General features: G+C 54.1%; 2 protein-coding genes across 3 annotated transcripts in view; one reads left to right on the forward strand and one right to left on the reverse strand.

The window, feature by feature from the left end:
• Positions 1 to 1,756: 1,756 nt before the first annotated feature.
• Positions 1,757 to 25,945, forward strand: part of P4HA2 (prolyl 4-hydroxylase subunit alpha 2) — a 70,994-nt gene continuing 46,805 nt past the window's right edge. Inside the window, exon 1 of the mRNA XM_061422848.1 lies at positions 1,757 to 1,915. The gene's annotated coding sequence lies outside the window, so the exon portion shown is untranslated. The remainder of the gene's footprint in view (positions 1,916 to 25,945) is intronic.
• Positions 2,789 to 17,243, reverse strand: PDLIM4 (PDZ and LIM domain 4). 2 transcript variants are annotated; one of them, XM_061422851.1, is made up of 7 exons: positions 17,074 to 17,243; positions 12,461 to 12,612; positions 8,850 to 8,931; positions 4,106 to 4,287; positions 3,734 to 3,897; positions 3,233 to 3,350; positions 2,789 to 3,113 (listed from the first exon to the last, which is right to left on the reverse strand). In XM_061422851.1, the coding sequence occupies exons 1-7, from the start codon at positions 17,164 to 17,166 to the stop codon at positions 2,909 to 2,911; spliced, it is 996 nt and encodes a 331-aa protein (XP_061278835.1). In that variant the 5' UTR covers positions 17,167 to 17,243; the 3' UTR covers positions 2,789 to 2,908. The 2 variants fall into 2 exon arrangements, with proteins under 2 accessions (XP_061278835.1, XP_061278836.1); XM_061422852.1 differs by lacking the exon at positions 3,233 to 3,350 and having other exon boundaries at positions 3,043 to 3,113; positions 17,074 to 17,237.

Genomic DNA, 25,945 nt, shown 5'->3' on the forward strand with positions numbered 1-25,945 from the left:
GATTTCACTGATGGGCCATTCAGTGTGCTATTACTGGACTAGGCCCTATTAACAGTAACCCAAAGCCTTTGGACCGCATATCTCACTAGCCTGTTTTGGTCCAGGAAGTTGTTTCCTCTTGTTGCTTATTCACGTATCTAGTTATACTAGCATTATCATGAATCTTATGGAACTATATATTTGGTCAGTCATTTCAAGTTGCCTAATCATCATTGATTTTATCTGAGGCTCAGTCACACATTTGATAATGCAAGAAACAATAATCAGGTAAAATAAGCAGAATATAAGATATATATCTAGTAACTTAATAAGCTCATAAGTTAAGTATTTAAGCTAAGAATGTCTATTAGGTTGTGGCACAGTATTTACCCAGGTGGTCTGACCAGTCTATTCTGCACTGGTCGCTATCTTTAAGGGAAATTATATATTGGCATTGCATATAAAGTTCCCCAAATATATTTGCACACACAAGGCAAGTGGTGGTGGGTCAGCATGAACCCTTAGAAGGTTGAGAAAGGAATGTTACTTTCTAAGGAATTACATGGCTGGTACCTGGAGAAAAACGGATCTTTATGGTTGAGCAGGCACTTCTGCCAGTGTGGAGGTCTGTTTAACCACCTGGCAGCAGCACAATACACACTTGAGGGAAAGGAGGAGGCCAAAGGGCAGAGAAAGTTCTATATTTTACTTTTTTTTGGTCTTGCCTTAAGATCTGAATTTTTATTTCACCAACCTGAAAAAATGCAGAATAAGCAGAGATCACAGCTTTCTCTGGGAGGAAAGGACTGTAGCCAGTTCTTACCTGAGTCTGTAGATTCAGGGCAACCCCAGTCACAGTTCAGAGAGGTTTGTTGTCTGTTTTTCCAGAACCTGATATTGAGTCTAAATTGCTGGACAAATGGAAATGTACGAGAATAATCTTGGCATGTTTGTAAATGAAGAACAAGGAGGAGAGATTGGCACATTAACCTCTTTAAAAAGTAATAATTAAATCAATATGATACTGTCTCAATAACAAGAAAACAGTTCAGTGGAATAGAGTCCAGTAACAATGATTCTTGCAAAAATATAAAAAGTTCTTATCTATCATTAAGCAGTTAAACCTCGGAAAAATGAGTGAAGGGTTTAGAGGAATTCTTGGAAGGAGAAGACCATTCTGTTTCCTCTTCACTCAGCACTCACTAGCAAACACAACAAATATTTGTTGAATGAATGCTCATCCCTGGTAATCAGAAGAAAGTGAAGTCGCTCAGTCGTGTCCGACTCTTTGCAACCCCATGGACAGTAGCCTGCACTAGGCTCCTCTGTCCATGGGATTTTCTAGACAAGAGTACTGGAGTGGGTTGCCATTTCTTTCTCCAGGGAATCTTCCTGACCCAGGGATCCAACCCAGGTCTCCCGCATTGTAGACAGAGGCTTTATCATCTGAGCCACCAGGGGTAATCAGAAAAATGCAAATTAAAGCAACTACATATCTCATTTTATTATCAGATTGGCAAAAATAAAAACAAAAACCTGGTAATACCCCGAGTTGGCAGGAGCATGAGGAAATGAGTACTGTCGTATGCTGATGGTGAGAGTGTGAACTGATAGCAGTCTTTTGTGGTTGGTTTGTGATAGTACAAAATTGAAAACAGCACAAACGTACACTACTCGGGGCTCACTAAATAAACAACGCTGCTTCCTGTCCTGAGTAACTTAACAAGAGGGCTAACCCACGTGACCCGGAGTCCAGGACGCGTCATCATCGTGTGTGAATAGCCAGGATTCATCAACTCTGCTACCACTCATATTTTTTAAAAGTGCGAGTCTGTACCGGACTGTGCAACGGAGCAGGGAAAGGCTCAGGGCCGCCCTACCACGCTGTCACCGCCGGGCCTCCGAGGAAGAGTGGCGTTTTCTCTCGACTTTGGAGGCGAGTGTTCTTTTCTAAAATCTTCCTCTCTCATACACACAAACGCACACGCTTATTCACTTACTCACTCACTCCGCGCGCCCTCTGGTGGGCAGAGGGGCGGGGGAAGGAGAAGGAAAGGAACTAATACAGCGACGGGGCCGGGAGGTGGTGGCGCGGGGGTGGGGGGCAGACCCGGAAGAGAGAATGCTGAGCTGGCCGGGAGGCAGATACCGCCCGCAGCCAAACCGGTGAGCTCCCGGCATATCCCCGCGGTGTAGTCCCTTCTGCGGCTGCTAGGGGCCGCCCGCGCTCCTGGTGGTGCCCACACGGGGCTTTTCCTGCCTGTGCTCGCTTTTAACATTCCTTTGCACACACAGTTCCTCACCCTGAAAAGCTCTTCCCTCCCTCATCCCTTAGTTCCCAGCTGACACCTTCCTTGACTCCATCCAGATCAAACCTTTTTGGAGTGATGTCCCCTTACTAAGCACCTCAGACCTCCCCTCCCTATTAATAGACTTGCGCCTATGATTCACGTCTGCCATCCACCCAGGCTGTGGCTTCCTTAAGGACAGGTATACTAAGGTGCTTAGTGACGTCCGACTCTTTGCTACCCCATGGACTGCAGCCCGCCAGCCTCCTCTGTCCATGGGATTCTCCAGGCAACTGTACTGGAGTGGGTTGCCATTTCCTTCTCCAGGGGAGCTTTCCAACCCAGGGATCGAACCCACGTCTCCTGCATTGCAGGCAGATTCTCTACCATCTGAGCCAGACAGCACAGTATATATCTTGCTCACCGTTATACCTAGTGCCTGAGAAAATGCTTGGCATCTGAACCAGTTCAGCACTCTGGAGCCAGAGCCTGTGTTGGAAGGAGGCAGGCCAGGGCACCGATACAGCGCAGGCGGAGCGGAGGAAGTTTATTAGAGAGCCAGGGCGCAAACACATATTTACACGGACCACGCGGGAACGTTAAAGGCAGCAGAGGCGGGGATGCGACGTTCTGGGAGCGGCTCAGACGAGTTCCACCTTGGCATTAGGGTACACCGCCACCACGTCGTAGCCCTCGGGAGGCTTGACGCGCGCCTTGGCGTGGCTCTCGCAGTAGAGCCGCTCGTCCAGAAAGAAGTAACCGCGCTGTTTGAGGTTCAGGCCGCAGTCGCTGCACATGAAGCACTCGGGGTGGTAGAGTTTGTCCCGCGCCTTGACGATAGTGCCCCTAGTGGGTGATCGGAGAGGACGGCGTCAGGGGCTGACAGCTCCGTAAAGCACGGCCTTACTCAGGGCCTCCGACGGAGGACCCTGGGGGCAGGTGGGGAAGGCAGGGGAGGTACTCACACGATGCCGTGGCCGCAGCGCGTGCATTCGGGCAGCCCCTGCAGGCCACTCAGCGGAGCGCCTAGCTTGCTGGCCGTGGGCTTGAGGTTCCGAGGACCGCCAGGCCCGGGCCGTTCCCCTGAAAGACAGAGAGCGATTTGCAAGAGCCCATTGCGGAGGTCAGAAAAAGCGGGAAACTTCACTTCTGCGGAGTGCGGGGCTGCGCCCTACTTCCGGAGCCACCCGCACAGAGATTGGGGAGGGGGTTAGAAGGGCGTGAAAGGAGGAGCTGCGATACAAGTGGAGTGGTAATCAGAAAGCCCCGGTGCAGCGAGGGGTGTGAGGAGGCGCAGAGAACACGTGTTGTTGTTCAGTCGCTAAGTCAGGCGGGACACGTGGGAGGGGCTAATGGCTGGGAAGCAAGATGTTGGGTCGCGAAAGCCCGGATGGGACAGGTTCGGAGGGCGGAGTTTGCTACTTCAAGGAGTGGGAAGGCAGGTGGGGTAAAGAAAAGAGTCCTACCGCCCTCGCCCGCCTCCAGCATGCCCTGCAAATAGCGGAAGGAGCCTGACTGCTTGGGCTCCGCAGCTGCAGGCTCGGCTGGCTCCCGAAGCATCCTGTACACCTCTGAGCCCAGGTCGACTCCGCAGTCGCGACTTCTCGGAAGGCCTCTGGCTGGGTCAGTGCTGGACGAAAGAGATGCACGAAGGGACAGGGTTGCAGTATTAGCCTTCCCCCTGCCAGTTCAGGGTTCTGGTGAGGTTTCATGAGTCAGAATGCAACCAGCTGAGACCCAAGTTTAAGGGTCAAGATGGGACCTGGTGTGAGATTTTGAGGGATCAGGAATTAAGATGGGAACTGGGTAGGGCATCAAAAGTCCTGCCTCTGTACTACCTGTGGGGTGGAGACACGTGCAGGGCACCCATCTGGGCCAGTAAAGTAGCCTCACTGTTGCTGCCATTGTGAGGGACTGGGAGGCGAGGTGACTGCCCGTAAGGAGATCCCAAGCCTGGCCTGCCGTCTTCTGGCCCAAGGCCGGTGGCTGAGGGCCGCCTGCTTGTCAGTGGACTGCCATCCTAGGAGAGAGAGAAAACGGAGGCACTGGGAGACCCTCTGTGGTACACCCACCTATGCCCAGCTACGCCAAGCCTTCTTGGGTGTTGGCTGGCTACTCTTGCTCAGGCATCTCTGGGCTATGGTGTCTAGTCAGGGAACAGGTCTGTGGAGGAAAGGCTGAGCCTTGGGCCTGGTTCAACCCCTGAAGAAATGAGAAATGCTTATGGAAAGTCAGACACAAAAGCCCTGAATCCTTGAGACTCAACCTTGGCTCATGAGCCCTGTGGTGGTTCTGACTCCCAGTGCCCATGTGGGTGGTGTTTGGGCAGGACCATCCCAAGAAGCCTTTTAAGGCCAGCGTGTCTGTTGCACAGTGTGTGGCTTCCTTGCGAAGGTGGTCCTGGTGCCAGGTATTTTTTACCTGTCAGAACCGCGCTGGGTACTAGATGGGCCCATGGCTGGGAATGCAAAACAGGAACTCCCGTTCTACAGCCAGGAAGGGTCATCGATCATTGTGTCCCAGGACCCTTCGGCAGGAGCAGGAGGTTTAAAGGTACCATTGTGGTACTTCCCTGGTGGTCCAGTGGCTAAGACTCTGGGGTCCCAATGCAGGGGGCCCAGATTTGATCCCTGGTCAGGGAACGTTACCCCACATACCACAACCAAGGGTTTGATTGCTACAACTAAAAATCCAGCAAGCAATGATAACAAAGCTCAAAGATCCCTCATGCTGCAGCTAAGACCCAGTGCAGCCAAATAAATAAATTTTTTTTTCTTTAAGAAAAGGTACCATTGTGAGGTCAAACCCCTCTAGGCCTGTATTTTCACCCCCACTTCCTGCTTCCCAGGCAAACAATGGGTGGCCTTCCATAGATAGAGCAGATGAGGGGCAGAAAGCAGGCCAGGGCTCAAAGCTCCCCATCCCACGACCCCACAGCCAGCCTGATGCCCATGACAGAGTCATCTAGGGGAGGGATGCCCTGAATATGCCTCCTCAACCCAAGAGAAGAGGGAAGTTTCTTTGCAGGTGCAGGTCTGAATGGGGACTGGGGACCTTTGTCCCTGCAGTGCTCAGGGCTGTGTTGCCTCTAGTTTGTAGGCACACAGGCCTGTCCTCAGCAGTATGACAACAGGCATGCACACTCTCACAATACCTTTACAGACATACCCATGCAGGAAGGCAACATACATGGATCAGCCAGTCCACCTACATACACCTAATCACACAGAGTTATGTGTACTTGGAGCCAGAGCTGGTCATGCTGGGGATGACCATGTCCCTATCCATTGACAGGGACACAGTTGGTGGCCAGAGCACCCTGACTTTAGGGTAGGGCCCAAGAGCCCAGGCTGTGAAGGTGTCCTCAGCCTCAGTCTGGGAGGAGACATATAAATTGTCCCTCCACTCTACAGTGTGAACAGGGCTGTCAGGTGGGAGAAGAGGTGGCCTACCACCGGGGGAAAGAGCAAGCCTAGGACTCGGGCAGCCTCCAGCTGGGGCACAGTTGAGCCTGCAGGGCTTTGCCCAAGCTGCTGCTTTCTACAGGCTTTGAGCTGGGCAGGAGCAAGAGGAATGGGTGAACTAGCAGCTGAATGACTGGGTAGGGTTGGAGTCCCAGCTTCTCCCACCCTAAAAGACAAAGGAGAGGGTCTCTTGCTGCCCAGGTGGGCCCCCATCAATGAGGCAACAGCAGCAGAAAAACCTTTACCCCACTGGGTCCAAGAAAAGCCCCTGAGAAACCTGAGCACTCTCCCACGTGTGTCTGCAGGGCAGGCAGGCCGGGGCTGGCTTGGCTTCTAATGGGGACCAGATGGGCCATGGACTGTGGGGGCAGGGCTGGGCCCCATACAAAGGAGGCTTCAACAGGATGCAGGGCTGGAAGGACCTAGAGGAAGAAGGCCCTCCACTTACCCCTGCCCAGCAGGGTGTGGGGGTTTACTGCAGGGTCATCAGAGCCCCTGCCCCTCCCATGGCCACCCATGCAGCAGCCTCTCAGCGGTTAAGACACACGTGATGACCTCAGTGTTGGTTTGAGTCCCAACTTTCTCACTCACTCACTGAGCCAGTTATATTACCTCTGTGAACCTCAGTTTCCTCACCTGTGAAAGGGGAGCACGATGGTTTCTATATCATAAGTTCCTGGTGGGTATAAAATGAGACCTTTGCATATAAAGCGCTGAGCGTAGTGCCTGGCATGCATCCATCATTGGATGAATGGCTTTCATGAGCATTCCTGAGCCCCAACTCCTGAACTCCCCCTTTCCATGATGTGCCCGTGTGCTGTCGGGGCCGGAGTCCCTGCCAGCTGCTGATTTAGTTGTTGAAGCCTCGATGTGTCACTCCACAGCATGGGGGTAACCATGGGCTTGCTCAACAGCTCCCACGTGCCTGTGGTCAGAATCTGGGACACCCAACTGGGACAGAGGTGAGCACTAAATCCATGTGAGCGGGTGGTACCTCCCAGAGGCTGAGCTTCGGCTCTCTGCTTGTCTGGAGAGGACAGGCTGAGTCCTGCACTGCCTGCTGCACCTGGCTTGCCTTAAACCATCACCTGGTTCTCAGCTCAAATGCCACCCTGTCTGGGAAACCTTTCCTGATCACCATCCTTCCTTCACTCTGGGCTGTGTTCCCATGTGAGGCCTGAGAGAAGTCTTCTATGACCCTATATGGAAGGAGGGCCTGAAACCCCAGTTGGTGAGTGCCAGGGTACCTTGTGCTGGTCTGAGGGCCAGCTGTGGTTTTCCCCTCCTGTGATGGCTCCAGCTGGGCCCACCCCCGTCTCCCCTGCAGGCAGAGGGTGGGAGCAGTCTGGGGACAATGGGCCCTGTGTCTGTGTTACTGAGGACACGACCGGGCAGGGGCTGGGTGGGGATGTTTCTGTCGCCACCCACAGAGCTCATGACCTTTTAAGTACAAAATGGGGGCAGCAGCTAAGGGGTTGCCCTGCTGCTCCTGGAAAATCCCTCTGCTTCCAGCCTCAGCCAACAGCAGCCTGGCCCTTGAGGAGGTCAGTGAGGGGAAGTGTGGGGGCAGGGGCAACTGCCCTCCAGACCCCAGCGCCCCTGGCCCAGAGCCTCTCCCTGAGGACTCAGCAGACCTGAGCTTCACATTGCAAAGCCTGGCACTTACACGTGAGTGCCGGGCTCACACATGAGCTGGGGGCCTGCACCACGCTGTCCCCATTGTTCAGCCCCACATCAGGCCTGGCTGACTTGTCTGTGTCTCCCACCCCTTGTCCCCATGGGTCCATGGGACTACCAGGTGCAAGCTCCTGAGACGCGGGTGTGGCCACAGATCTCTGCAAGAACAGCTGAGGTCCGGGGCAGAGGAAACTGAGAGCCCTCAGCCCTCCCCTTTGCCCCCAGCCACCCCTGGGACTTTTCTCTGAACCTCTGGTGCACAATCTCACCTCTGAGCCTCTGTATGTGCTTCACTTTGTATGTGGCACACTTCTCTCCAAGCCCTTTTGCTTGCCTTATTCTTCCCAGACCCTCAGGTCATGGCTTGGATGACCTCCTCCAGTCCTCTCTGATCCCTTGATTGAGTTTTATACCTCTCTGGACTCCTTCGACCCCTGGCTTCTGCCATCCCGGAACTGCTAGGTGCTTCTCCCCTTCCAGAATGGGCACTTCCTGCATATGGTATATATCTCGCCTCAGGGATGCCAGTAAAAGCAAGATTGGGAACAAACATCAGAGAAAGATGGGGACTGGGATAGATGGTGAGGGCGAGGCCACACCCTTCCCTCTGGTACATACAGCAAAACCGCCATGGAGAGACAGATAGTCCCACATGCTAGGTCCCAAGTTCTGGATCCATCACAGACCAGTCGAGTCTCCACCTTGTTTAAACTCTGTGGCCCCAGCGATGTCAAGTCCACTCTGGATACCTCAGCCTTGCCACCTGGGCTACTCCTCAGGCCCATGGCAAAATGAGGTCCTAAAGCAGCCTGGCCCCACCTTACACTCCTTGAGGACAGCACCATAGCTGTGACTCTCGTCATACACAGAAAGGTAACTGAGCAGACAGGCCTGCAGCATGAGGTCTGCTAGCTGCAACTGCAGAATGGCCAGGAGAAAACTTCAGTCTTGGATAGGCAGGGCAGTGCCTTATATTCTAAGGTTGGCTCTGGCCAGGTAGGTGCCCAAGGTTAGGATGAGACAGAAGAGTACCCCATAGCCTGTGGTCACTCCACAGCCTGTGGTTGTCCCCCACCCTGCCCCCAAGCCTGGTGACTTCCTCCTGATCTGGCGTCACTGGGCAACAGAGTGAAACCCAGCTGGGTAGGTGGTAGCCCTGAGCCAAAGCCTGGCCCAGTCTCTGCCCATCACGGGCACTATTGTCTCAGAATCCAGGACTGCCTGGGGTACCGGCAGAACCCACTGCAGATACTCATCACCTGGGGAGCACCTGAAGGGGCATTGACAGGGCTCAGAGAAGCCTTCTGCTTCAGTCTCTGGCGTGGGCACCTGAGAACTACGGTGAGGACATCCGCAGTTACACCTGTGGGTGAGGCCCAGCCTCTCTGCCCCGGGCTTGCTCTGAGCCAGGCCAGGCCAGCCAAGTGGAATATGTACAAACCTGGGCCTCGGAGTCGATGTGGATCCTGTGTGCCTGAGCCTTGTTGTCCTCTGGGGTACTGGGCCAGCTCCTGCCTTCAGGCCTGTGGCAGAAATTAGGATGGTCACAAATCTCTGCTTATTAGCCCACCATGCCTGGGACGCGGACCAAGAAGGGTTGGGGTCTGGGCCCAGGGCCACCCTGGACCAGGCTTGTTACTCTGCATGGGTAAGGATACCACCCCAGCACTTTCCCCTGCACCAGAATGGCAGCCGTTATGGCAAGGAGACACAGCTCAGGATTCTGGGGTAGGCTGTGTGTCCCTTCTCCACCAGCTGCTCCTTCCCACTCTGGTCTGGTTCCTAGGAGGGAAGCCCTGCAGCTTCCCCACTTTTCCACCCTCTCTGTTGCTTACGGAAGCTCCACACAAAGAGGGCCAAGCTCATGGCGGGGTGGGGCAAGCCAGGCCTCACACACTGATCAGCTGGGAGCCCACTGCTCATTCTCTTCCATCCACAGCTCTGCCCAAGCCTGCGGGTCAGGCACCCGGGGACTGTGGGGGGAGGTGAGATGGAGGCTCTGTGGGGTGCACCTCCCCTCCTGTAGCCGCCGGCAGAGTCATCACCAATGTCTGCCCAGCCCAGATGGGAAACAGGCCATTAGGAAATTCCTGCTTCGCCATAGAAACCAAAAGCCAAACACCACTCAGGAGGGAGAAAAACATCATAAACCTGCCATCAGTGGGGCAGGCGGGGCCGAGAGGCTACAAGCCTGGGGCCCAGTCCTGCCACCAACTAGTCCTGTGAGAAGGCAGGCCAGGAGGGTGTGTGGACCCTGGACTGGCAGGTGAATGTGAGTGAGGCTGGTTACATCGAAGGGGAATAATGTCCCAACTCCACCCCACAGGGCCTCCTGGGACTTCTCAGGGGTCTCACCACTGGGCTAGCAGCTCAACCCTGCCCCTCTCCCTCCACTCAGAAGAGGATTTTAACGATCTGACCACACCTGTAGTCCACAGTCCCTCTGCTCTTGCCCACCACTGCCCATTCCTTGGTCCCCTGCAGGCTACCTCTCTCCTCCACAGCTTTTCAGAGGCCTGTGGCATCAAGGCTCTGCTGTCCCACCCCCACTGGCATCTGGCTCCAGCACCCTCAGCCATGCTCCCGTTACTGCCCTAGCTCACAGCTCTAACTATGGCCTGGGCATACTCAGAACTCTGCCGGGATAAACCTAGGACATCTCGTGTGGCTCTTTGGCCTTATACTTCCTTGAAGTCCTGCCCAGAAGAGAGGTACAAACTTGAGGTCTAAGGATCAGAGGGTACAAAGTACCCAGAGCCAAGAGAGTAGCCCAAGGCATCAGATTGGAATGAAAGGCTTATTTGTATGTCAAATTCCACCCCCAGATCTCCATACTTTAGGCTGGGCAGGTAGCTCTATCTACCATCTTTAAGTCCCCCAAAGGGTGGGCTGTGCAAATCCATCTTGTGTCACATGTAATAGGTGACAGGGATCTGACCAGAGGCCCTGGGGTTGGAGCTGATGCCAGGAAGGTCCTGAACCTACAGAACGTACCCAGACACTGTGGGTTAGTTTGGACTGCTGGATATCTGACTGAGTTCCAGACAAAGTAAGCATAGCAGGGAAGTTGGGCCTTTACTTTACTTTTCATCCTGTGATGAACTGGAATTAGTCTGTGGAGGATTAGCGCTCTCTGTACACAAGAGAGTAGGTAGGGAGGATGGCCTGGGCAGAGCTCCACACAGAAGCTCCCTCCAGCCAGTTCGCCAGGCCCATGTCGGGGCCTCAGGCATAAGTGCTGGCACAACAGGCAGGACAGAGCAGGATCAGGGGCCTTGTAGGTGAGAAAGTCCCCAGGACAAGAGATCTGGCCCGGAAAGTCAAGGTGGTCCTTGTCTTGATCCCCCAGAATCTGCATGCGTGAGAATTAGGGATAGGGGGCTGCGGGAAAGGACCCCAGCTTTTCATCCTGACTGAGCAGACCTTGTATGTCATGATCACTCAATCCCAGATCCTCCGTTTGAAGTTGAGGAAGCTAAGGGCTCTGATACTAAGTCACCAGCTGGAGAATAGAACAGTTCTCAAGTGCAGAGCTGGGGCTGGAGCCCAGAATCTGTGATAGGAGAGAATGTGCTCTCCCTGGCTCCATGTCCAGCAGCATCTAGGAGCTGAAACACCCAGAGTGGAACAGGTCAGGGGACCCCTGGCTCCATCCATGCCTGGCTCGGAACAAATGACCAGGGAAGGAAGGAAGGAAGGGGGACCTCCACCCTGCCCCCATCCTGCCACCTTCCCCTGAACATTATTCCCTCTGTGGACCTCCTGAATCAGGCCCCCTGTGAGCCTTCCCTGCCCCTCACCCCACTACTACCAGGGCTTCCTTTATACAGCCAAGCAGAGTCAAGGCCAGAGGTGAGTCAGGGCCCAGGAACCCAGCCAAGTTGGGTGGCTCGTGGGCAGAGCAGTGCTGATGTTTCCCCCAGCCAGCCTGTACCCCTGTCTCAGAGAGGGTGATGAATGTGATTGTGCTTTATGGAGAAGGAAATGCAGGCTCATGGAGGTCATCTCGTGTACCTAAGAGCCCTCAGAGTCTGGAAGAGGGCCAGCTCTGCTGAACTCCTGGGCCAGGGCCTCCTCACTGCGAGCCAGGTGGAGTGTACCAGGCCCTGGACTTGCAGTTGGACCCACTCGGCCCGGAGAAGAGTCAGAGGTCCTGACTTCAGCCCAGAGCAGAGCCAGACTCAAATGGGGCTACTTCAGAAGCCTTCCCACCATGTTTAACGGCTCTGAGCCAATGGATTACCCTCTGCCCCACCGGCTCTAAGGCCTGGTTGGCCACGTTGTGGTTTGGGGAGGATTCGCCTACATACATCCACAGGGGGTCGTGGAAAGTCCCTGTTAACAAGGAACGTGGCAGAGCTGAGTAATTACGTCTGACTTCTCTGGATCCAGGGAAGACAGGGGGAGGGAGATCCCGCTGAGGCAGGACCCAGCCAACTGCCATCAGCCTCAGCAAGGCTTGACAGGTCAGCAGTCAAGCAGAGGGAGTGGCGTCTTTGGTGAGAGTGCGAGAGCCCTGAGGTCAGTCAGATCGTGCTTCCCCATTGTTCCACTGTGTGACTTGAAGCACCCTCCAAACTTTCTGAATCTCAGTTGTCTCACATGTAAAGTGGAGCCTATATTAGATTTTACTGTATCAAATCAGTTTGATGGTTAAACAAGGTGTTGGTCGATAAAATTTTTTGAACTGCTCATCAAGCTGGTCACTCATGGGTGGGGAAAGGACAGATATCAACACCACAGACACCTCCAGCGTGAGGCTACCCCAGGTCTTATTTCAGCCCTGATTTGGGGTTGTCTACTCCCTGCCATAAGACCCCAACATAGTTCCAGCAATAGATTAAATGGGGGCTTCCTCCTTTCTTAAGCCACTCACATCTCTAAACAGTGCCTGCAACCCCCTGTGAGAGCGCTGCTCCTCAGGCCTGGGGTGCCAGGGAACAGAAGCAGAAAGGCTGTGTGAGGCCCTGCTCACCCAGGGTGCTGGTGACCCAGAATGCACCCTCCCCTAACTCACCCCCACCGTTCTGGCTCAGTCTGCCCTGTGCGTACCTGCTCACGGACAGTGTGAGGTGGTCACGGCAGCCCTTGATGCGGTTCTGGGCTTCCAGGTGTGTCATGAGCTCTGTACTCTCACCATTGATGGCCTGGATCAGGTCTCCAGGGCACAGGGCAGCCAGGGCAGCCTTGCTACCAGCATGGACCTGTGGATGGACAAGCCAGATGGCTGGGCATTGGTCATTACATGGCCTTGCTGCAGGCTCTGCTGCAGACCCCTGCCAACCCCAGAACCATGCCAGTATGGCCCTTCTGCCAGTGTGACCTGTGGGTGGGCATACCATAAGACTGACTGAGTTCCCACATGGCCTGGCTGGAGCCTCTGCGCTAAAGGCCCCAACTCCAGCTCATGGAGGTCTGGTAGGATATGATGGCATAAGACAGGAGACTCCTCTGGGCTGGAACAAGTACGATGTCACTCTTGCAGCCTGCATATATGCCCATGGACATGCAGGGGACACGCAGGGATATGTGCTCTCAAATAGACAGTTAATACAAAACATGGACATATAGCCTACATTGCCCCATCCAGCCAGACCACATAGTAAGTCCCTTGACCTGACACTCAAACCCTTAGTGACCTTGTTTCTTCTCATCCCCATCCCTCCATATTTACCTCCACCTACCCACACCCTATCCAGACCACATGAGTTACTCACAGGCAGCAGAGAGCTCTCTCTTACCGCCACACTTCTGCAGATGCTGTTACCTCTACCCGGAACACACTCCTCTGAGCCCCTAAACCCTAGTTACCACGTCATCCTTCAGGTCTTAGGCTCTCCACAGAGGCATTTCCCCTTGGAGCCTCTCATCTGGGGCCCCACTGTACCCTGTGTGCCCCCTTTACCACTTAGCTCCCCTAACAGTGTTAGCACCTCATTCTGTGTTGTCACCTCCCCAGGCAAGTTGGGGGCCATCTACTTCCAGCTGCCAACCTGCATTCCTGGATCACAGCTCCCTTTCCTCTGGAGGACAGGCACTGAGGCCACCCTGGTGCCACTGTGGACCCCAGAGGGTCAGCAGCGTCCACACTGGAGCCTCCTTCAATGCTGATCCCTTGACATGAGTCACATGAGGCTGGGGATAGACTCATGGGATGCCTGAGTAAGCAGCCTGGGGGAATTCAGGCAATAGGACGTCCTTTACCCTGTTTCTGGTCCCTGCACAGCCTATGGAGAGAGATTTTAGGAACCCTCATTCTTCCCAGCCTCTTTGCTAGTGTCAAGCTATGGCTCAAGAGCTGTCAGTGACACTGTTCCTATGGGGCGGGAGCTCCTGGAAGCCTGGCCAGGCTCCGCTTAGCCAGTTCTCTGTAGTGAGTAGACAAAGCTGAGGTGCTGGCAGCTCCTTGGCTGGAGTTCTGGTATGGGCACTGCCAAGCTGACCTGCCCTGAAATAGGCTGCCCCAAGGAATATTCTTCTAGAGCATGATACCCTCAGCCACCATTAATATTCCCTTTTTGGACACTGGCACCAAGAGAAGTCTGTCTTCCCAGGGGAGGCACCCGCTTGGCACCATCCCACACTCCCCCGTCAAGGCCCTGCCAGGCCCCTCTCCTTCATGGATACCTGCTCTGTGGCATGGCCTGGGCTCAGTGCTTTAGCCATAACTAGCTCATGGCAACCTCTCAACCACCTAATGAGACAGAGGCTGTTCTCATCCTTATTTACAGATGAAGAAAGAGGTTTGGGGTATGGGGTACTTTGCCCCATTCCCCATTTTGGAGAGGAGTCTTCTTCCTCAGGGGGTGGCTAGTGGCAGGATGACTCAGCCAGTACAAGGGGTGCATTCAGGCCCCTGTGGGTGGAGGAAGTTCTCGAAAGCAGGGGTGGCTGGGGCTCTGCCAGAGCTGCTAGCTCGGGAGTTCTGGTCAGAGAGGGCGCAAGGCCAGGAAACCGTGACTCTCCCAATTGCCTTTACATGCATTGTTTCACTAGTCCTCAAGGCAAGCCTATTTCCTAGATGAGGAAACCAAAGCCCAGAGAAGCGCGGGACGCTCAGCTGATAACCGGCATAGTTAGGATTTCAACCCAGGCCAACCGATTCCAAATCCTTTGCTCTTAACCACAGTGTGCATTTCTACAAAACAGAGAGGTGTTTTGAGTAGAAGGATCAGCAAGTATAATGGCTCATCTTGGAGTGAGAGTAAACGCAGGCTTCTGTGGCCAAAATATCATTGGTGAGCAGAGAATGGAAGAGACGAAATCAGAAAAAACACAGGAACCAGACCTGCGGGCCTTGTAGGCCCAGGAGAGAAGCTGGCATCTCTCCCGGGCAGTTGGGGAAAAGGGAGGATTCTAAACAGGGAAATCACAGGACAGAGTTGAATGCAGGCCGATTTTTCTGGATGCTGAATGCAGGATAGACAGATAAAGGGAAGAGACAGAGGAGCAGGGAGGTCAACTGGGAGACTGGGGCATGAACCAGCGGCCTCACCTATAGCAGCTACTTTTCAAGCCCCTGTGTCACTCTACACAGTCTAGAGGCAAAAAGCCCCTCCAGGGAGTTGGGCATACAGTTGGTGGTATTTGTTTGGGGCATCTAGGGACCTGGTAGTAGCAACACCCATTAGGATGCCAAGGCAGCAGTCACTATAGTTTGCAAGGAAGGAGCCCTGGACAGTGTTTTTTTGGGGGGGGCTCCCCGAGGCTTTGTGGGCTGAGGTTGCATAGTCCCGGCTCTGCCAGACAGCCAGCCTCCTCTCTGTCTGAGTGTGGCTGCCTCCATTGGGTGGGGGAAGCCCCATGAGCATGGGAGGGGTTGGGTTTTGAACCCCCCTGGTGAGGACACTCCCACATATCATCAGTGTCTGTAGAATTACCCTTGAGGTACCTGCTGGGCAAGCCGTGGCCTGTACCTCCTCAGTCCTGTAAATCTCCCCAGATCCCACCCAAATCCAGGCTTAGCCATCCTGGCTCCTCAGGCCTGAGCTGCTGCTGTGTGACTTTGGGGGACAAAGAAGGGGTTCTTCCCGGCAAACTCTTTTCAGCCTGTCTGCTTGCCAGCGGCCTGCATCCTGATCGCCTCCAAACAAGGCCGCTGCTGCTGCCGCTGTGACTTGTGGAGGCCTTTCCTCAGCGGGCAGGCAGCCGCGTGGGCAACAGATGTCTCTGCTCCCTGCCGCCTGCGGCCGTCAGCCGCTGCCGCTGAGCCTGTCAGCGGCCTCACACCCAGGGTGCCTGGCCGGCTGGCCTGCCTAGCGCCCCCACGAGCCTGCCTCGGTGGGTGGACACACAGCATGACGTTCACAGGCAGACACAGATGTGTTCCCGCCCCCTCACACACACACACACCCACACCCCGCAGGGCTCTCTCAGGAAAGTGGGAGATGAAAGGCTCCCGGATGCGCTGAAGGCCCACCTCACTCAGGCCCAGAGACCTAGTGGCCGTGGGGTGAGGGCAGATGTAGGAATCCTCCCAGGACAGCTGGGCCTGCCTGTCACCCTGGCCCCCAGAAACAGTATTCCATGATGCCATGCTCCACCAGGTGCCCAACCCCTCCCAAGAACTAGAAAGACATCTCGGAAAGCCCAGCCAGCTTGGTCCAGCCCCCAAGTGGCGGAAGGGTGGGGGAAGGTGTTCTCAGTTCCCGTGACACAGGGTCTCGAAGGCCAAAGTAGCCTGTGTGGGGTCAGGGGATGGCCCCAGGTCCCTGCCTTTCTTCCCTTCGTACTGGGAGCCTCCAAGGGCAGGGTTCTGTCTTCTTGGTCCCCTTCACTGGGACTCCAAGGGCAGAGTCTGGGTCTCCTCTTCTGGCCCTTCAAATACAGGACCCCAAGGCTGGGCCAGAGTCCCGTCTTTCCCAGTTTGGGTGCCCCCTAACAGGGCCCGAGTCCTCCCCTCTGCTCCCCTGTTCCCCTTGGATTACCCACCACCCAGGGCTGTGCCCCCTCCTCTTCCTCCGCTGTCCTAAGCCTGGGGCAGTGCATGGCCATGGAAACTTGAGGAACTGGGCTGAGGTTATCCTGACCCCTGGCCTTGTGAGTCTTGTGGGGAAGGGGTCTCACAACTGCACAGACAGGCTTCCCCTTCCCCTGGAAGCCAAAAATTCCTGGTCACTTCCCCTTAGGACAACTGAGGTCATGAATGAGAGACTGACCAAAACCAGAGAGGGGAACTGGCTGGATCTTTCTTTCTTCAGTTTCAGAGAGAACCCCAGACCTCTCTGGGGTCACACAGCTCTGCTGGCAGGGACCCTTGATAGGGAAGGGGGTCTCTCAGTCATTTTGCCCCAAATCTTCAGGAGGGGTTCAAATGTAAGCAGCATTTCTGGGCCTCTGTTGACCAGTCCCGATCCCTGGCCTATGACTTTGGTCCTTCCATGGCCTGCGGTTGAGTCCCCCCAAATGAGGCCAGCAGGGAGGCTGCTTTGTGAACTCTTTGGAGGGGTCCTCCGAGGGACAGGGCAGGCAGGCCCAGGGAGAGGGGGAGGAGGTTGGGGCGGCGCTGCCCAGCCTGGAAGCCGCCTCTACAGCCTGTGTGTCACCGAGGCCAACGCTTGGCCTCCGAGCCTCCAGGACGTCGGGGATCCGGGTCCCGAGTGGACCTCAAGGACTGGGTCTCAAGATTCAGGACCACCCCGCCGCCCTGTGGTCGCTGGACTCACCCGCGAGATGGTGAGGGGTACGCTGAAGTCCCGGCCGCCCACCAGGCGGAAGCCCCAGGGTGAAGGGCCGCGCAGGGTCACCGAGTGGGGCATCGCGAGCCGGAGCCGCAGCCGGAGCTTGAGCCGGACACTGAGGAGCCGCCGCCGTCCCCGCCGCCGCCTGGACGCCGCGCCCCGCCCCCGGCCCGCCCGCCCCCTCACCCCCGCCTCCTCCCGGCCCCCGCCCCCGCTCCCTGCGCGCCGGGATTGGCCCCGCGGCTGACCCGACCCTCCCACTTCGGGGGGCTCTGAGGACCCGCCCCTCAGCCCCGACCGCCTGCAGCCCGGCACCCCGACCAGGTTCTCAAGACCCCGGACCCTGAAGGCTCCAACGTCCGAGATCCTGCCCGAGCCTCAGCTCTGCGGCTGCGGAAGCTCAAGCCGGGTCCTTTGAAGTTGCTTCTGAGGGGCGGCGCCCCAGCCCGGGGAAAGATGCGGAGCAGGGGCTGCCCAGATGGGGGATGGGGCCTCGCCCTGCTTCGAACCTCCTCAGGGTCCTGGCAGGCAGTCTGGGCCCCACCTCTGCGAGGAGGGAGCCCTGCCCCTGAGCACACCTGGGCCAGTGTCACAGACTCAGGTTGACAGCAGGCAGTGCCGAGTATGGGAGGGGGGACAAAAAAGTACCCGACCTCGTCTGGGGAGGTCAGGAAGGCTCTCTTGGGTGCCCTGTCTTATCCTTACAAGTGTCACTGCTTCCCCAGGACACTCAGGCCTTCTCCGGCTGCCCTATCCTCCCTGGCTTTCTTCCTGCATTCATGGCCCTTTTCCATCCTCCCTTGTAAGGAGTTTTGGAAAGCTACCTACCTAGGAAGGGAGCAACTAGTGTGGCTCGGGTTGTGGCTGTGCCACATTGCAGGGGTGTGAAGTACCTGAGTGGAGTGGAATCTGGGGCAGCCCTTCACTTGGGACCTTCCTGGTCTTCTCTCTCAACCATTGTCCTTCAGGGTGCCATGAAGGGTGCCGTTGTCCTTCAGGGTGCCACGTTTGCAGGAGCTATGGCCTGGTAAGGGCCCCACTGACCACTCTTGGCCACCATCGACACTTCGGCCTGGCTACATCAGGGAAGCACTGTGTGCTGTTCCAGACCCTGAGGAGGCCCCTCATTTAGCCATTCTTGATAACTCTGTGTGCCTTCTTGTCCAACTTCTGTTAAGAACGCTGCCCTTGGGAGGCTAACAGGTTATGGGGTAAGACGGATCTGTCGGATCTATAACACCTCAAGAAAGAGGACACATGAGAGGCACGTACTTAGGGTAGTCCAAGGAAGTGGGTGTGCTCTTCAAGGTGGAACGTGGATGCCTCTCTGGGAGAAGAGGTGCTGTTTGCTGTCTGTTCAGGTGGCAGAGAAACATGAGTGGTGTGTGTGGCAGTGGTGTGTGTGGCAGTGGTGTGTGTGTATGTGTGTGTGTGTTGGAGGATATATATGGGAATGTATGGGTTGGGGGGACATAATCAGAGAGTGCCAGCCATCGGACTTTCAATTCTGTGAGCAAGGAGGTTTCTGCTCAACTCCGTACAGACTTATGTCCAACAGGGACCAACCAAGCAGAAGGGCTAGTAAAGAGTCAGTGGCTGGATGGTCTCTCAGGGGCCCTTAGGCCTGAGGATCCCTAGGACTTGGACCCCACTGAATGATGTGGAGATTGGGAGCAGCTGACACTGTCACTGACCGTCTGAGAACTAAGTGCACAGCATGACTGGGTGATCAGACGCCTCATCAGCACTCCAAGAGCCACGGTGAATGTAAATGGTGCAGATCTTTGCTGTGGGGAGGTGGGACCTCAGGAGGCTGAGGAAGTTCCTGCCCAAGGGATCCCATAGTGGATTCCTGAAACTCTTCCTTAGACTTCTCCCAGCTTACACACCCCCAGGACTCCCGACCACCACCCCCATCCTGAAATTCCTTTACTGCCTTCCTCTTTACTTCCTTTGGGGTAAGTATATCACCCCTGTCCAGGGGTGGTCCACTTGAGTATGTCTTTCCTAGCCCTTCAGGCTCTGGGCTGGGTAATCCCTCTCTGAAGGCTTCTCCCCTAGGGTCAAAGACAGGGGTGTGGTGGGGAGTGGCTCTTCCAAAATCAGAGGTATAAACTTTTCCATTTCATTGAGCAGTTTCTGGGGTAGTTCCAGGGTCCATGGCAGTCATCCTCCACAGTGGGTCCTTGATGGCACCCCTGACTTGAGGGGACGTCAGAGGCCCGCTTTGGACAGCACCCTCCCACAGGACACAGGCCTGGGCAAGGCTGTGTTCCTGGAGATTGGAGGCAGATCTTCTTAGGAGTCACACTGTAGGCTCACTGCTGAGATGCCCTGCTTCTGGACAGTGAGTTAGGCAAGCTGCTTCAGTCCATCCCCAATGCGCCCTCCAGGAAACTCTCAGAATTTCCTTTTCAGGCTTGTTGCTCTTATTCCCTGGGGGATTACTGTACTGCTGAATCCCTATCATGCTGAAGCACCAGGTCACAGGGCAGTTTACAGGGTCTGGGAGCCCTCTCCAAGGTGGGGATGGTGGCAGCTGGGTCATGCCTCACCTCTGCCCTGGTGGCCTTCACTTATTCATTGCACACCCCACCAGGCATCTCTGCTGCTCAATACAACCAGACTGCTCACTTCATGCATTCTTTATTCATTCAACAAAAACATATTGAGTGCTTTTCCATATGCCAGGGCCCATGCCTGCCCAAGGCTGTGGTAGAGAGATCTATAGGGACAAAGACTGTGTTTATCTTATTTATTTATGTTTCCCCAGCAGCCACAGAGAGCCTGCCACAGACAGGGTGTTCAAAAACATTCCTTAGTAACAATATTATTGTTGTTACAGGAATTATGATTACAGCTCATCCCTCAGCCATGGCCAGAGAGAGGCAGGGCATGAGGGGATCCAGGAAGCAGAGACTTGTGCTCTTTTGTTCCTGTCGTCTTGGAGGCATGCTCAGGGGCCCTGTCCTTCAGGGGAGCCTCAAGTAGCTCAGGGCACTATGCCCAGGCCTGCTGTATGAGGCCAGATCTGTCCAAGGTCAGGAGAAACTACAATTCTTTTTCCTCAATGGACTGGCAGGCTCTAGCAGGAACAGATGCCCTTGGGAGATGCCCTTGGGACTCAGCCTAGGGTGGGGGTTGAGGGAAGGGCCGAAACAGGAACAATCTCCGGCTGAAGTTGAGGCCAACCCAGGGGACCGCCCAGAGTTGGAAGCAGCCCCGAGTGGGGTGTGTAGTGAAACTGATGAAGCAGCCCTTGAGGATACCTTCCTGTGAAGTGCCAGGGGCTGACCAGAGAACCAAGACCCTAACCTGCCCTGTCCTGGCCCTGGGGCCACAAATCTCTAGATACAGTCTGCTCTATTCAGGCCAATACAGCCTTCCTTCAAGGCCCAGCCCTCTCCTGTCAGTCAATAGCCTGGATTCCAAGGAGATCTGAGTCTTGATAGGGGCACTTCGTCTTCACGGGATGCCCACTCCACAGTTCTGGCCACTCCAGGACCCAGAGGGTACACAAAGAAGAACCCAAGAAACTCCCGTTTCAGTGTAGCCTATGTGGCCCGACTCCAGGACCCATGGCCTCTGGCCTTCTTTGGGTCTGTTCACTAAGCAGTCTGTTGATCAAGGCTAGGAACCTGTGAGTGTGCAGGGTGGAAAGAACAGCAGTCTGGGGCAGGGCTGGATGGGGAGGGGCTGTGGGGACCTTCTGCAGGGCCAGAGCTTGGCCCTATAGTGATAGGGAGCAAGGCAGGCCTTAGCAATATTTGAGGGGCCACTCCCGTACTCTTGCCTGGAGAATCCCATGGACGGAGGAGCCTGGTAGGCTGCAGTCCATGGGGTCGCTAAGAGTTGGACACGACTGAGAGACTTCAATTTGACTTTTCACTTTCATGCATCATTGGAGAAGGAAATGGCAACCCATTCCAGTGTTCTTGCCTGGAGAATCCCAGGGACAGGGGAGCCTGGTGGGCTGCTGTCTATGGGGTCGCACAGAATCGGACACGACTGAAGTGACTTAGCAGCAGCAGCAGCAGCAAAGGGGAGGAGACAGCCAGGGGCATGGGCACCAGGTAACATCTGGAAAGAAGGTCTGAAGTGATGTAGCTTTTGAAGTGAACTAAAGGCAATGCCCCACATATCCTGGGATGACAGGGCTAGTCAAGGAGGGAACAAAGCTGGCCTGTGAGCTGTGTTTGGTGCAGCAGAACTCAGGGGAGGGCGTGCCTGTGACAGAGGGAGTTTCCCAGCTTTAGTTTTGTGCCATTTGATCCCTCAACAAACTTTTTGAATGCATGCTGTGTGTTTAGCCTAGACCTGATTAAGTAGGCTTGGAGATGTGGGGACTCCCCACCCTGGCGCAACCCCCCGGGGGGCTGAGAGGCTAGAGGCTCTACAGAAAACCAGCCTCTGAAGATCCAAACAGGGACAAAGCCAATTCTGACAATTGGAGCCTAGTTACTGGCCTTGAGCCAGATTCCAGGGCAGACACGAAAGCTGAACCAATTCTCATCAGGAAACTCAGCCTTGGGAAGGGTGAGCGTCCACCCCAAGCTCACATATTTTCTATGCACTCAATCAGGGGTTTAGACCCTGCATTGGTGACTTATGCCATGTCCCTTGCATCAGAGTCTAGACATGTCCTGATCATGCCTGCAGTCCCCAATAGCACCCCTGTCGGACCTGCTTTGTCTCTGTTTTTACAGAGAAAACCCATCTGCTCTGGGACCCAACAAAGGGACTGCCGGCAGCAGGGTAGGGGCAGGTTTACCCAGCTGGGCCCAAGGAGGCTCTGGCCCTGAGGCCTGGGAGTGGAGAGTGTTGGGAGGAATGGAGGGAGGCAGCAGACAGGTGGGAGAGCCAGGGGCAGCCCAGCCCAAGTAGGGAAGTGACAGAACAGGTTGATGGAGGTGGGAGTGAGGCCCATGTAACTGAGTGCTTTCTTCAAGAAAGCAGCTTACAAAGGCCCTGTGGTCTCAGCCCCTGCCTCAAAGACACCCACAAGCTTACCCTCTCTCCTGCTTCTTGCTCAGCCCAGAGGGTACAGTCGGCTTGCCCTAGAATCACCCAGCCTCTCCTAGCACCAAATGCCTCAGTGCTGCTACCTGTAGCCCCCAAATAGAGGCCCAATGCTGGGGTTCTCACCAGCTTCCCGTGAAAGTTGAAGGCTTCTATCAGCCAGCCACACTGGGTCCCTGAGCAGAGAAGCTGCCTTCTTTTACAAATCAGCTTCTCCAGGCAGAACAGAAGAGGGATCAGGAAACAACTGGATGGTCTGTTCTGTTCCCTAGACGCTCTCGGCCTTGGCGTGACCATCACCATACTCTAGCATAAGCAGGGGCTCAGGATCCATCCCTCTGCAGCTCTGGGGGAGAGACATGGCTGTCAGGGGCAGGTCAGACTACTGAAAGTGCAAGGATGACAAAGAGGAACAAGCGTGGGAGGCGGCCCAGGAACCTAATTACTGAGGCTCCTGAGACACATGCCACTGCTCCTCTGTCAGCTTGGGACTCGCTCCCTGGGCCTGGAGTCCTGGCACAGCTTAGCTCTGTGCTCTGCCCCAGGCCACACATCCACAGACACTCACGTTTGGCAGCGACCTGGCCAGGACACTCTGTTCTCCTGACTGAAGACTTTCCTCCTCTTCTGACCATTAGAGCTGACACTGGGGCCACTCAGAGAGAAGGCCAGGCCACTTCCATATTTCTAGGCTTTCAGTGAAATAAATATGAAAAAATGTGAGAACAATGTTTGTTGTAAGGATTTTTTTATTTATTTGTTTACCTAATGGTGGCACTGGGTCTCACTGTGGTGCATGGGCTCTTCATCACTGTGCGCTCGCTTTCTGTAATTGAGGCAAGCGGGGGCTACTCTTTCTTGTGGCGCACAGGCTTCTCATTGCGGTGGTTTCGCATGTTGTGAAGCACAGGCTCTAGGTGCATGGACTCAGTAGTTGTGGCGCACAGGCTTAGTTGCTCCTTGGCATGTGGGGTCTTAGTTCCCGGACCAGGGATTGAACCTGTGTCCTCTGAATTGGCGGGCTGACCACTGAACCACCAGGGAAGTCCCTGAAAATTGTGTTTCAAGAATCATGGTTTATAATATTTATGCTTTGGTCATTTATTCAACAAATATTTTTGAGAGCCTCCTATGAGTCAGGCACTATTTTAGGCCTGAGTATTGAATGACTAAATGCTTGTAACACACATGTAAAATGTATAGCCTAATTTGGAGATAACTTCAAAGATTTAAATTCCAGACTTCCTAGTCCTTCTCCTCAAGATGAACCTTAGCAGCCCCTACCCCTCATACCTTTCTTACTGGTACAGATTTAGTCTCTATCTCCTACTACCCAAGAGTCTTGGAGACCACGATGAGATTGGTGGAGGCCTCAAAGACTTCCCCAAGATTCCAGCAAGCATGGCCCTGTTTCCAGCCTGTCGTCCCAGCTGCATCCTCTGTCTCTAAGGGCCACCCACCCCTCTACAGCACCAGCAACTTTGGTCTCTGATTTGTCTTGATGAAATGCCCTGCCTGGTGGTGCCCAGCACTGCCAACTGGTGCCTGTGGTGCCTTTAGCGACTGAGTCACAGGCTGGCATGGACTGTTCAGGCTGACTTCACCTCCGGGCCTGGCTTTGGGACACCCCAGCTGTGACCACCTGGTGTGAGCCTGGCCGTCTGTGTTGCTACGAGAGTGGAGCAGAGCTGTGCCCCTAGAGTGCAGCGGCTGCCAGCTGGCCCCAGGGTGTGGGAACCCAGGTGCAGGGGGCCATGGGGATTAGAGCAGAAAAAGCCATATACAGGCCTGGAAGGGTGAAGCTGGCTTCAGGCTACTCCAGGCCCATGGGGTGAATGGGCTGCAGGAGAAGCCCATTCATGAGTCAGCCTCATGTCCTGGGTGGCTATATTTTTGGCTCCCAGGAATCTTCAAAAATCCTTTCCCACTTACTTTTCCTCCCAAGGCTAGGCCCATAGCTGTGCAGACCCAGGCTCAGCAGTGGGACGAGGGCAGAGTCCTCAGTGTTGGGGTCTGAGTTCTTCACACCCCACATCTCTTGTTCCCACCCCCTACAAAGAGTGTACATGTGATGTGGCCCCTGCTGAGAGAACACCCGATCAGATTGTTTGCTGCCTGTGAGATCATCTTATTTGCAGGAAGGTAGGATTGCCTAAGGAACAGGAGAGGCAGGGTTGAGGGGGTGTAGAGGGGTGCCTCTCCCACTCTGGAAGCCAGGATTGCTCAAAGAGAATGTATAATGAGCTTTCTACGTGCTGAGAGTTAAGCAAGAACTGTCTCATCTCAGGGAAGAGGAAGGGAAAATGGCAGATCTGGAACTGGACATGCGCTGAATGTTGGAATGGACTCTGCCCACAACTCTGGAACCAGCAGGCCCTGAGAGGTAGCTGTGTCTAGGATTAAACAAGCTGACCACAAAGAGCTGTGACATTGGGCGTTCAAGCATGCAGCATTGTTGGCCCAGCCAAGGAACACAAGCATTCTCCCTCTGAGAACTGTGGTGTTCCTGAGCCAGAGTTCCCACAATTATTGTTAAGATCTATTTATTATGCTAACACCAAGGCAGCCCCCTGCAAAGAAAATCGCAGATCCATCTAATTTGTGAATACAGCAAAGTGATTTCCATAGTATGTTAAAATAGTTATCGACTTGGTGATTTTCTAGGATTGTAAGCTTGATTTAACATTATAAAATCCATTGATTAATAGATTAAAGAGAAAAAAGGAACATTGTGATCAGCCCAAAAGACATTTGATAAAACTCACCAGCTATTCACAGTAAAAAGTTGGAAAATCGTGAAGAGGAGGAAACATTAACTTTTTAAATACCATATGTGTGCGTGTGTGCTCAGTCGTGTCTGACTCTGCCACTCCATGGACTGTAGCCCACCAGATTCCTCTGTCCATCAGATTTTCCAGGCAAGAATACTGGTGTGTGTTACCACTTCCCCCTTCAGGGCATCTTCCCAACCCAGAGAGTAAACCTGCTTCTAACACATTGCTGGCGATTCTTTACCACTGAGCCACTGGGGAAGCCCTAAATGACATATACTGGAAACCAAGAGCCAATATTGGACTCCAACTCTACAGTTCCCATTACCGTCCAAACAACGGATATTATCCAAACAATGTCCCTTCACTACTGCCGTGAAGTGCTGCTTGGAGGTCCTTACTAGGACTATAAGGTGGAAAAAAAAGAAATAATGGATTAGTAAAAGAAGTAAGTAATGGAGAGTCAGAGGGTCATTGCTGGCAGATGTTATCATAGTTGTGTCTTCATAAAATCCGGGAGAATCAATTGAAAAACTCCCATGACTAGTAGAGGGATCTAGTCAGATGGAGCAGAATAAGGTATATTCGTATATGTGTTCAGATTTTTAATACCTTTTAAAACGATTAAGTCACAACTACTGATACTTACCGCTGGTGATAGTGCTTTGAAACATTTACATTTTCTAGGTTACGTGTTTTGTCGGGGTTTTAATTTTATGTAAATAAATTTGTATTGTATTTATAACTAGAAAGAGGAAGGTAATAAAATGAAAAATAAAGAAAAGAAGAAAAGGATAAACTTTCCTTTTTATGTGAAAACCTTACAATAATATACTTCCACTTGGCCCTCCCTTCCTTTCGATTGAGTTGTACATTTACTGCTACAAACATGATGAACTCCATAATGAAGAGTTGTTATTTTTGCTTTAAATACTCAGTTGTCTCTTAAATTGTTTAGGAAACAAGAAAATATATTTTATATCTACTTATTACAGACCTTTGTTCTTTTGTTTAGAGCCAAGTTTCCATCAGGTATCATTTCTCCTCAGCGTTAAGAACTTCCTTGA

The sequence above is a fragment of the Bos javanicus genome, chromosome 7 (genome assembly GCF_032452875.1).
Source record: "Bos javanicus breed banteng chromosome 7, ARS-OSU_banteng_1.0, whole genome shotgun sequence".
NCBI classification, from domain to species: Eukaryota; Metazoa; Chordata; class Mammalia; order Artiodactyla; family Bovidae; genus Bos; species Bos javanicus.

What these genes read in the sequence shown, in the direction of transcription:
- PDLIM4 (XM_061422851.1), bottom strand. Translation starts at nt 17,166, where the DNA reads ATGCCCCACTCGGTGACCCTGCGCGGCCCTTCACCCTGGGGCTTCCGC. An exon ending in TACCCCTCACCATCTCGCGG is followed by an intron (nt 12,613 to 17,073) that starts GTGAGTCCAGCG and finishes GTCCATCCACAG; the next exon opens with GTCCATGCTGGTAGCAAGGC. An exon ending in CGCTGCGGCCACGGCATCGT is followed by an intron (nt 3,114 to 3,232) that starts GTGAGTACCTCC and finishes ATCACCCACTAG; the next exon opens with GGGCACTATCGTCAAGGCGC.